At 37.5% G+C, this 12,282-nt stretch overlaps 1 protein-coding gene across 1 annotated transcript in view; it reads right to left on the minus strand.

Moving 5' to 3' along the window:
• Positions 1-334: 334 nt before the first annotated feature.
• Positions 335-12,282, minus strand: part of VWDE (von Willebrand factor D and EGF domains) — a 35,150-nt gene continuing 23,202 nt past the window's right edge. Inside the window, 15 exon segments of the mRNA XM_059818970.1 lie at positions 335-355; positions 1,948-2,051; positions 2,607-2,702; positions 3,991-4,086; positions 4,186-4,281; positions 4,788-4,883; positions 5,216-5,311; positions 6,602-6,697; positions 7,217-7,316; positions 7,318-7,493; positions 7,823-8,500; positions 10,036-10,098; positions 10,685-10,822; positions 11,389-11,608; positions 11,719-11,969. Coding sequence (XP_059674953.1) covers positions 335-355; positions 1,948-2,051; positions 2,607-2,702; positions 3,991-4,086; positions 4,186-4,281; positions 4,788-4,883; positions 5,216-5,311; positions 6,602-6,697; positions 7,217-7,316; positions 7,318-7,493; positions 7,823-8,500; positions 10,036-10,098; positions 10,685-10,822; positions 11,389-11,608; positions 11,719-11,969 — 2,327 coding nt within the window.

The raw sequence follows: 12,282 nt of genomic DNA on the forward strand, positions 1-12,282 counted from the left end.
ACAATCTTGTTCCCACAAAGGAAATCTCATAGTCCAGTTGACTGCATCAACAAACTGCAGAATTTTGGGTTTGCCTCACTCATCAAATCTGTGAGCCCAGTGGGGTTTGTGCATGAGGTAGCAAAAAAAATTATAAAAATATACATGTTTTAATAACTACAGGATTGTTGTATCAAAGCTCACCAAAACTCATGATTGTAATATGAATCTTTTAAAATAATGCTGGATATTCCTTTCATTTAAATAAACTCTATAACTGCCTTCAGCCCTCTCGCTATTTTCAAGTCTCATACATCCGTGCAGCATTGCAATTTAATTGATACACTTCTTTTCTTCAACCATGATGCCTTTGTACCTTGGAGAGAAATAAATAAATAAATAAATGCATGTAAAAAGAAACCTTAATGACACAACCCATTTTTATGATAAAGTTTAAGAAACATTTTTAATGAATCTCTGCTTTCCTAATATGCAGAAACACAACATACTAATTTAAATTTGTGCACATAGCTTGTTAATTTGTTTAAGAAAATGTGCCATTTTGGTCAGTGTATGATACAGCACTGTCTGACTGATCAGCGATGTATTTTCTAGATTAAAAATATACTAAGGCTTTGCAGGTTATATTTATGTAAACATTTAAATCAAAATTGTTTTTTAGGTCACATTTTGGAAATCCATATTGCAAACGTTATAGTCTTATTGTCATAGGATGTGTAGTTTTATATTTTCAAAATGTGTATAAGCATTTATTAATTGTTTCACTTTGTTAAACCTATTTATTTGCCCCATCTCTAGCAAGTTATCTCTTATCTGACCACAAGTGGTATTGGCATTGTATATTGGACTTGATAAAGTAGAAAAAAGGTCTGAACTCCCTGTAGTTTCAACTGGGAGAAACTGAGGTTGGATAAAAGTTAAACCATTGCTGTCTTCCCTGTTTTTTACCCATTTCTCACTAAAAATGTCTGCACATCTAGCAGTCACATTATAGGTTTTATATTAAAAGACATAATGTGGCAAGGTACTAAAAAGAAAGAAAAGATGGGAAGGATAGAATATGCTAGTTTGATGCAGCAGGAGACCAAAGAACTAAATTGTTTTTAAAATAAAACACAGTACAGGTGTGAACGGTGGCATGTAATTAAAGATTAATGTAAAGGAACAGCACCAGCATGCAGTGCTAAAATCAGCTAGGCTGTGTCCCAGCTCCACTAAATGAATTCTGCTGGACCAGAAAAGTGTCTAAACATGATGCAATTAAAAGAAGAGAAACACCACAGATGATGCAAGAAGAGTAGAATGCCTTCTACTTCAGAAGTCACAAAAAAGTTAGTTGTAATGAAATGTTTAGTTAAATTACTTCAGTGAGTGACTGTCAGTACTCAAGGAAAGGAATACAACAGAAGATTACGTGACAAAAACAGAGAAATGGTCATCATTCACTATAATGCAAAAAAGTAAAGCTATTCCCAAAGTTACACTTGGGGATAAAGAGTGTTTGTATAAAACAGGGATGAACCAAGTATCATTGTAATTGGTTAGCTGAAAAAGATCAGGGCTTGACTTGATGCAAGCTAAGAAAGTCAGCAGTGGGATACACTTCCCCAAAACAGGGCCAGATGCTGGAAAAGGGAATAGTGGTTGTTACGAAGAGGACAGTTACCAATTCCTGCTGCAGCCACTTAGGGAATGACATGAGATAATCAGTTTAAATTTGAAACGAAATTTACTTCAGGTGTTGAGAACAATTCTGTAAGTATTACAGCCTATAAATTACTGGAATAGCTCTTAGGAATTTTATGGATTTTTCCTCACTGGAGACTGAAAGGAAGAAATTAGACAAACACATTTAGTGTATTTCGTGCTGCTTCATTGGATGAGGGTGGACTAGATAATGACTTCCAAATTGCTGTATCTGTGATGGTGTCTTGACTCTACACGTACCTGAATTTTCTTCCCACAGAGGACTCCAGTATAACCAGGACGACAAGAGCATACGTTAGGCAATACACACTTGCCTCCAAACAGACACTTCTGGTTGCACACAGCTAAAACAAGTACATATGTGGCTTTATTCATGAAAACAACTTGGTGAAGGAAAAAGCAACTACTATCTCTTTATACTTATTCTGCCTGCTTATAGGAGCTGAGAACTTGGTAGGTATTTTCCCAGGGAAACACCCCTCAGTGTAAGGACACTTCAGAGTCATGTGGAGCCAGTGATGCTTTTACACCTATCCCATCCTCCTTATGCAAAGTTGCAGATTTAATATAGGAACATGCTGAGGACAAGAATGAAACTGAGACAGGGACATGAGTAAGGTGTTTTTTTAAACACATCCTACTATTTCAAGTTATGACAATGGCCTCTCAGGGCTGTTGCAGCAACCTACAGTGTCAGAGCAAGCCACTGCATACTGCCATGGTCCCAGGCTACCATCACATTCTGGAGGGCTTCAGAACGGGCAGAGGAATCTCTACTCTTTATCCTGCCTTTGACACAGATTTGTGTTAAAGTACAACCAAGGCACAGGACTTCTAGGCATTGCTGAAGCATTCTTAACTGTGCTGGAGCAAGAGGTTTCAGGTCACATCATTCTTACGTGTTTGACACTGGATTCCTTCCCACTGTGGAGGACAATGACACGTACTCGGTCCAATACACTCCCCACCGTTCTTACATTCCTGAAGACAGATGGCTGCACAGACATCATCACAAAGTTTGGTTATATCCCAAGTGATTACTTTTACTTATTATTTACATATCAGGATGCCCACGAGATGTCAAGTGCTTTCCCTACACAAGAGTCACATCATCTTCACTGAAAATCCATTTAAGATCAACAGGGTATTAAAGACGACAGGCAACTAGAAGCAAAACACCCTAAAGCCAAAACATGCATTGAGATGTTCTGATGCATCACAGAATTCAGTATTTCAGGCTTTTGTAGCAGTAAGTCAGCACCACTAAATAGCTTTGTTTTTTTCCAAATTTAGCTTTCTAAAACCCACACCTTAGTGAGGATCTTTTGTCTATCACTCAGTTTAACATATGGTGAATCAACTCATGAACATTTGATCCGAAGTTATTTTCTATGATGACCCATTTTTCTGCACATTCATCCCTGCTTCTTAAGCCATAATCTAAACCACTATTATTTCTCATTGGTTAACTGACTAGTTGATAATCAAACGTCTCTTCCACAGCGTCCAAGAATATCTCACCCCTGTCAATACTGGTAATATTTTTTTCAATAAAACTTTCCAATAATTACAGAAAGTAATACAAGGAAAATTGTTTTTCCTCCATGCCATTAGGGAGCTCATTGGCCATATCAATATCTGAGCCTGGGGTGGGTATTATGACAGACACTAACACTTCATCTATTGGATTCCTACCACCCATCCTCATGATGATTTTCATGCAGGCTGCGCTTTTATCCATGCTGCCTCAGTTTATTTATGCGCCATCAATATCTTCATTAAGATACAATGTGACCCATAGCTGTGCTACCATCACAGTCCTATTTCTATCTTTCCTAAAGAGCTTGTGCCCTTTGCATCTTCTATTCTAATCATTGCCCACTATGTTTTCAGAGTTTTCCAATCTTTCACTGTACTACTTTTTCTATTATATCTGCTTTTATGTCCTAAAACAAAAATTGAAATTCTTTCACTTCATTGACTCAGCTCTTTGCAGAAATACAGATGTTTCTTATTTAGACAAGAATTAAGAAAGAAACAAATATTATTTGCTATACAAGAATTTAAAAGATAGGTTAAATCATGAGACCAGAATAAGAACTGCATGGTATTAGTTTTCCATCCTAAGTTTTGCTGCAAAGTTATAGCCCATTATTTTTTTCAATGTGTGCATATTCTTGAGTTCTTTGGCACTAACTTCATATTACTTGTGTGGACAGAGTTGTCGTTTAGTCATCTATTACTTTTAAGGTATGGTTCTCCTGTTAACTACAAGATACTTACGAGTGTTACATCTTTTTCCTCTCCATCCTGAAGGACAAGAGCAAATGTTTGGCCCTACGCACCTTCCTCCATTCATGCACCTTGGCTCACAGACACCTTAAAATCAAAACCATCTGCTGTTTAATACATTTAACTGATCACAGAATAATTTATTGGTTACTTTCAGATCCTGGAAGGATTTTAACACTGGCTTACTTTTTTCACATCTTCTGCCTGTGTACCCATCAGGACAAGTACAGACATTATTTCTCAAGCAATGACCACCATTCTTACAAGGCGGGCTGCAGACAGCTAAAAGATACAAACAGGAGGAAAAGGCAGTAGTTTGCATTTTGTTTTACTTACTTAGCGATATACTTTTGGAAAACAAGAGTGCAACACTAAAATTCTGACAGCTTATATAGATATGCAGCACTATCAGGCCTGTCTCGTAAAAGTCATGTTAATGTGGATTGGTTCCTACGTCAATAGTAAAGACAAAATCGGGTAAGAAGGGGTCAAGGTTGGCAACTCTATGTGTACACGAGTAACCAGACTACATAACATACAATGGAACTGGTTGAACACTGCTTAAAAGTTGAATGGAAGACAAGGCAACTTTTGAGTCTCCTTTCTCCTTGGACATTCACTGAATCAACCATAAAATCTAAAAAATAATGTAGTCTCTGTTCTGCACCACTTCTCAGGTAAGTGACTTGATTGTGAATTTTGTGTCTTAAGGATAACCATGTTTTCTCACAGATTTCCTCATAATGGCAGCTAAGAGGGGAGGGGGGAAAGAGAAAAAAAAAGATTACCATTCTGACACTGGGCACCAAAGAATCCATGTGGACAGAGGCAAACATCTGGCTTAGTACAGGAACCACCATTGAGGCACACAGGGTCACACATGGCTGCAGAAACAGGGTCAGGAAGAGTGGGAAGCATGACATCCAAATAAAGCCTATAAAATATGTGCTTCTGTTGCAAGGACAGGAATTAAACACCTAAGATTACTGCAGGTAACGCCATTCACACAGAATCTTTACCCAAAATTTTAGGATCAGTATTAGACTTTCTAGAGGTGCTGCCAGCAGCAGAACTAACACGCAGAGACGAGAGGGAGTGCAGAGGCTCTGCAGCAGTAAGCAGCTGCCCATTGCTGCTGTCTGAGCCATGTGGTTCCAAATTTCAAACTATGGGAGGTCCTATGGACACAGGAACATGGAAGTTGTAAGAGTGTTACCTGTACTGCATGTAGGTCCGTACCACCCAGGTTTACACTGGCAGATGTCTGGAGTAAGACATTCCCCGCCATTTTCACAGTGTCTGTTGCAAACCACTACCATCCAAGAAGTTGGGCAAAAACAAAGGAGAATAGGGGGGGAGGAGCCGGGGGGTTGGAGGGGGTGAAGAGCGAGAAAGAGATACGTTATTATGCTTGATTCAGTTTTCAGTTCTTTCCCAAATATTAACACTGGAAATAACATACAGTTTGACTAGTTGAAGAGGAATTGCTGAATAGATTAATCTAGTCTCAAAGCCGTAACTGCTATCACCAGACTGTAAAGGTAAATAAAATGTCTTTCCATGTAATTATCCATGGTCTGGTTATATTGGGTGTTAAGAAATCTAGAAAATTTCAAATAAATTAAAAAAATAAATGGTAAATTCAATACTAAGAGATAAATGGACCACGTTACATGATGGATTTGATGGACTCTCAAGTGTCCTCCATCACTTTAGCAAGTGCAGCTGCATGCACAGAGTGACACGAGACTAACAAGCAAAAGACATTAAAATATCATGGCTGTGTAAAACCATGAATCACTTCTTCAGGACATCTCGTTCTCTTTAACAAAAAGCAGCATTTTTTTGTGTGTCACGATTGAAGCTAGAACAAGAAAAAATGAGAATGAAGAGTCCTGGGATTCAAGGAAGAGATGAACAAAGAATTTTCTCAATTCGGGGTCAATAATGCACTGGCATATTCAGGTGAATGATATACAAACAGCATGTCTAAACTTGGACTCTCTGAATGATAAAAATTACAAGTATGAAACCTACCCCAAATTCGGAGTTGCCAAACTGCAGCATGTAGAATTCAATATGTAAAAGACAATTTATGTGAGACTAACTAATTCCAATTTTTTAGCTATGATCACAGCAAATTTTCCAAAAAAGCCCCACAATGTGGTTCTGAATTCAGTTTTCCTGTATCCCAGTTTTTCTGACCCACCATTCACTGATATAAACTTCTGAATGTACCCCAGCGCCTAACCAATTTATGATGACAGAAGTTAAAAAGCTGTAAGGACATACTGAACATCTGTGTTTGTTCTGAAGGTAGTATCACACACACAATGTGCTCAATGTTGCCATGTTCGTGAATCATAAATAATAAACTACTTGCAATTTTTATAGTACATTATGTTTGCAAAGTTACGTGCAAATGCTGTCTAAAACTAATGTTCGAAAAGCCCAAGTATGGGAGCCTTCAAAGAGACACAGGTATTATGTCATTTGCTAGCATTAGACAGAGTGCATCAAAAATTTAAACCATAATTTGCTTTGTTGCTCCTGAAGAACAGGAGGAATGGTCTGTATTCTTCCTTTATGCTTTTTTGCTTACTTGTGTCACATCTTGGTCCCACAAAACCATATGGGCAGGTGCAGAGATTTCTGGCCAAACACGTGCCTCCATTTTGACAGGGTGGTTTACAATGTGCTGCAGATATAGAATCATGTTGTTCAAGAAATCACCTCTAAAAATATGCATGGATTCATTACGCTTTAAAAAAGGGAAATGTTGATAATTGTCAGTGAGCAAAGAACTGGAAATAAAATAACACGTGTGCAATGCCTTTTTACAAGAATAACAAGAAGAACTTAATTCCAACAGAGTACACAGAGTCCCAACAGTGGTGGTCACCCTGATGAGAAGAAATCTGAGAAAATTTCCAGATGGGACTTCCCACTGTTTGGGATTCTTTAGCTTAGAGGCATCTACATTCACTGGTGAACTCCTCTACTTACCGTGAAAGCTAAATTTAGGAATACCCAATCACAAGCAACATTTACAGTATATATCAAAAAGTAAGAGTATATACCAACATGTTACTCAAAGAGTTCTGTTAAAGTAAAATGAACACACCTCTTTGCTGTCAGAATGAACAGTTATGGAAGTTATTATTCACAGCATCCTTTGGATGTTTATAGATGCAAAAGCAAAAAATAGCCTATTTACCTTCCTCACAAGCAGAGCCACTGTATCCTGGTAGACATTCACAGACATTGGGCTTAATGCACTTCCCATGGTTTTTGCAATCAGGTCTGCATAGAGCTGTGCAAAAAAACCAACAGTGATCTTCAAATCGTTGATTTGTAGATATGAGTTACCACAGGCTAAATCAAAATGCCATACTCACCGACTTGACAATTATAACCAGCATAACCAGGCTTGCATTTGCAAATATTAGGTGACACACACTCCATATTTTTGCCACATGTTTGTCTACATCTTGCTGAAACGCAATGAAGAAAACAAGGAAAAGAATAAGGAAAATGGAAGTGGCATTTCAGCACAACTGTGTCTTGCCTAACATAATGAACAGATCACATAAAATCCATTAGGTCCCTGTCTGTAAGTGGGGAGCCTGAGATACATCAAAAAAATATTTTGAAGTGCATCCATACAACTAAAAGCCTGTAGGCTCTGCCACTATTAATAACGAAAATGAAAAATTCAGTACTTTATGCATTTCACTGATCAAACAGTAACAATGTACTTTCAAGTTATAAAGATGTCACAAGATTCTTTTCTGCAAAGATTTAGTGCAGTTATTTGCAATACCTTTGCAAGTGAAGCCATCTCCATAATAACCATAAGGACAACGACCGCACTTGATGCTTCCATCCTGACTTGGCTCACACGGTACGCCAGGAAAACAGGGTAAATTGGTACAGGTTACTGCTTTAGGAATCACTATTTCAGTCAATTCTTCAGGAAGCATTTTTGGTGGGACAGTGACCTCAACAAGGACAAAAGGCAAAGGACTTGCTTTATGCTTGGCTAATAGGTGCTGAACTCTGTGAGCATTTCTACCTTTGAGTACTTTGCTTGGCAAAGAAAGCCCTTTACTTATATTTGTTCTACTGCCAGAAGTCTTCCTGCTGGTCTCAAAATAGCTGTAGGCCTCAACTTGCGCCCTTGTTTTCTTCTCAGGTGATACAGCATGGCTCCTTGGAGATGCTGTCATCACAGCATGTACTGAAGAACTCTCTTCCATGTTAGCAAGGTGACCACTGATGGTGCTGAGAGCATGAGCAATGTTTCCAGTAACAGCAGGTTGTACAGAAGCACTTCTCTGAGAATTAAGTGGCTTCCAAGCAGTGATTGTTTTTACTGTGGAGGCTGGTGGAGTGCTGCTACTGACCATTTCTGTAGAAATAAATCTCTCTGGGACATCTGTAGAATGGGGAATATAGCTTGAGATGCTTAAAACATTCTCAGAGGATGACTGTTGAAAACCTACAGCATGTTAGGAAGAAAGGGGGGAAAAAGGAGTATTATGAGACTTTTTTTTCCTTCTGGGGGTGAGGAATGTCTACTGAACGGAAGAAGGTACAGCACATCCCGTGCTTCAGGAAGTCTCTCCATGTGCTACATCAGAATATACGTATGCAGTAGAATCTAACTCCTAACGAGCAGAATTGGAGAAGATCAAGGTATTCTGGCTATGTCCTTTCCCACCCACACCCTGGCCTTTTCTTGGCTGGAAGATAAGGAGAAAGCACCATATATACATGAGGCAGACAGCAGAGATTTTTCCCATACTGGGTCAATAAACAGCTTTACTGTCAGAGCAGATTACCAGCTCCATATACTGCTTCCAACTAGATAACTGAAGCAGAGTTTAAAGAAAAGATACTGCTTATTACTAGCACTTAGACATACTGGTGGACCATAAGCCTAGAGTCTGTAAGCAGATATTTAATCACAAGTATGTTCATGCTTCGACTTGCCGATGCACCATGGGCAGTATTTTAGGTGAATAATCCACGACCGTGTAGCAAAAGTATTACCATGTTTTACTCTCCAAACTTTTTTTATCAACCTTCTCAAAGTTTCTGCATGGGTTCTATCAGAGGGATGCTTCATGTGTTTTATAAACAACCAAGACTGACTCAGCCTCCTCGTTGAAAGGAGTGCAAAGTGAATGGAAAGTTCTTCGTATTCTGCCCAGGAAAGGCAGGTGGTCTGGTGGGTTGTGGAAAGGAGTATGGCATTGTAATCCCAGAATGGCAGAATGCCGTATATGGGCTTTTAGCATTACGGGGCAGAGAAGGAATGAAACTGGATATTACCCAACCTAACTTAAACTCTGTCCCTAACACCATTTAGAATGGTACTAGAAAATGGTCTACAAAAGGTTAAACTTTACTGAATCTTATTACAGAGTGCTGTCTCCCACTGCTGAGAAGCAAACTATTTTGCAGCCAGTGAAGAAATATGCAGCACTGGCAGTGGAGTGAGAGAGTTTCCCACTAACAATTCAGAGATAAAGGGAAAAAACACATGAGAATTTCCTGAAAAGAAAGCCCCAGCAGGCACAGAGCTGGAAAGGCCAGCAACAACATTTATGGAGTTTTGGAATTAAGACATTCACTTGCCATATCCTTCACCTTTCCTTTGTGCTAACATAGGGAAAAGGCATTCAACATAATGCCATAAATTTTTGCTTATCTCATATAACAGATGTCCCTATCCCCCTGTTACCTATTTTGTGTCAGTGGTTAGTCACAAAAACAAAAGACAATGGTAAGAATGTCGTACATCACACTGTCAATAAAATCACTTGACTGATCTAAGGGATTTGTTGATATTGATATTTCAGTTTCATTTTTCAGATCAGAATACAACTCCAGTAATGAATTAAATTGAGTCAAACTGAAAAATTGAAGTGAGTAACATAAAACTGACTAGAACCTTTATTTGCTAGTTATATTCTTATCAGGATGTGAATCAGAAATTCAATTTTCTTCATTAAAAAAAAAAAAAATCACCTTTATTCCCTCCAATTTCTTCTGTGGGATTCTTTCTTTCAACATTAGTGTCTTCAAAGCTTTCTAAAAACAAAAGATGTGAAAGCACATTAGTAGTTACTTTTGTTTCAACTGCAAATAAATTACAGTTAAAGTTTTAGTACATAAAAATAACTCAAAATTCAGAAAGCAGATAAAGAGTAAAAATGTTTCTTAAAAGTTTTCAATAGAGTATTTTAAAAATACAAGTTATTCAGTAACTGCATTGTAAATAAATGTTTGGGCACCTTATTTGGCAAGTGCCTTGATTTGGGTAAATAGACATCTAATAGAAAAACATTTTATCAATAATTGCTCATATTATGAAAATAATGCCAAAAAAAATACATTTCATTTTATTCTAATTTGATATAAAAGAATTGGGGTATTTTGTATCTATTTTTTCTAGTCACCTGAAAAATTGTTTTACAACTATGTGACCCAGGGCAGTTTGATGTTGTCATCAACTGAGATTCTGTCCCAGCCATCAACAATCAGAGACACAGTCCTGTTTTGCTGACTACTGAAAAGAGTTCTAAGTTACTGTTAGAAACATGAAGCACAACCAAAAGATATTTTATCTGAATGACAATAAGATAATAGCATTCTTCTAAAAAACAAGTAATTTTACCATAACACGACTTCCCATCTCCTTGCAGATTATTTGGGCATGGACCACAATAGTAAGAACCAAAAGTATTGAAGCAAAATACTCCAGGGAAGCAAGGGCTGGAGACACATTCGTCTACATCATCTTGACAATTTTTACCTGCATTGAAATACAGATTTTTTTTTTTTTTGTAATATTGTGTTACTAGTCTTTGACAGTGTGTTTATAAAAAGACAAAAGTAGAATGTATGCAGGTGCTGAAATACAAAAAGAGCATCTATCAAGTGCAACAAAGTATTTCAGTACATTTCAGCACAGCTGACTAGGTTTGCTATTCACATTTTTTCATCTTATATCAAGTGTCTTGCTTATTGTGGAATATGGAGAAGATGGGCTGTGGGGACTACATGTTTATCTGCAGGCATAGTAGGAATCTCACTGTAACCAAACTCATCACTCCTATGTTTCACCATGTTGCCGAGTTACCTCGGCGGAGGAAAACAATGGAAATTTGCTCTCATAATAGAAATGACCACTGTATTCATGCAAGAAAAATCTTGGAGTATATCATATAACCTTATCACAAGACCATAAAATTTCTTCATACTCTAACAGTAAGCTATTTACAGTAAAAAAAATTTTTTAAAAAATTAGTACGCATAAAATTAGAAACTCCTATTTATCACTAAACGTGATAAATGTGTGTAAATAAAGTAGCAATTTACCTTGAAGTTCAGGCGGACATTCACAGTAATAGCTGTTTATTCCATCCACACATCTGCCAATACCACACTGGTTAAGTTTACAGTCATCAGTATTCACTTGACAGAGATCACCTTCAAATCCAGCTACACACACACAAAGATATCTTCCACTTCCAGGTGGGAAATTAATGTTTGTCACACATGAGCCATTATTTAGGCAATCACACGATTTTACACTGACCTACAAGACATGCCCAATAAGACTTTTTTTTTAATGAACTAGCAATGAGTTTTGTAATTAGATACCTTAAACATCTTACGACTAGGTGTCATTTTATTGTAATTAATTACCTCTATTTCTACCTTAGTCTTTGCATTGCAGTCATCTGTCAAAGAAAATGTTAATTTATGGAGATTCATTGACACAGCTTTCCACAAAAGGAGGCCTGATGGGGAAAGACTGGCACCTTCTGGACCAGAATCCAATGTGAAATGAATAGCAGAGCCCTCTGGATCTGAAGCCAAAAACTGATACACAAAATCTTCTCCATAAAAAGTCTGTAGCATACCCTGAAAAGTTTCAAGCACTGGAGGCTGGTTGTCTGTAACAAAGGAGATATTTTCCTCTTTTAAGCAAAAGTTGCAATATACTTATAAAAATTAAAAGGACCATATGTTTCTATTAAGGAAGTCACATGTAATTATTTCTCTTAAATTCTAATGTCATTTGAATGGCACCAGAAAAACACTAGATATTTTCATTATAACTGTAACATAACCAAGAAATTACTTATAGTACGCAAGAGCTTGTAAAGATGCAGTGCATCTAATACATAGAAAGAACCCAGAATTTATTTAATTTAACCACTGTATTTTAACTACACAGAGATAGTTTGCAGATGAAGGTACAGGAAG

The sequence above is a fragment of the Gavia stellata genome, chromosome 6 (assembly GCF_030936135.1).
Source record: "Gavia stellata isolate bGavSte3 chromosome 6, bGavSte3.hap2, whole genome shotgun sequence".
Taxonomy (NCBI): Eukaryota; Metazoa; Chordata; class Aves; order Gaviiformes; family Gaviidae; genus Gavia; species Gavia stellata.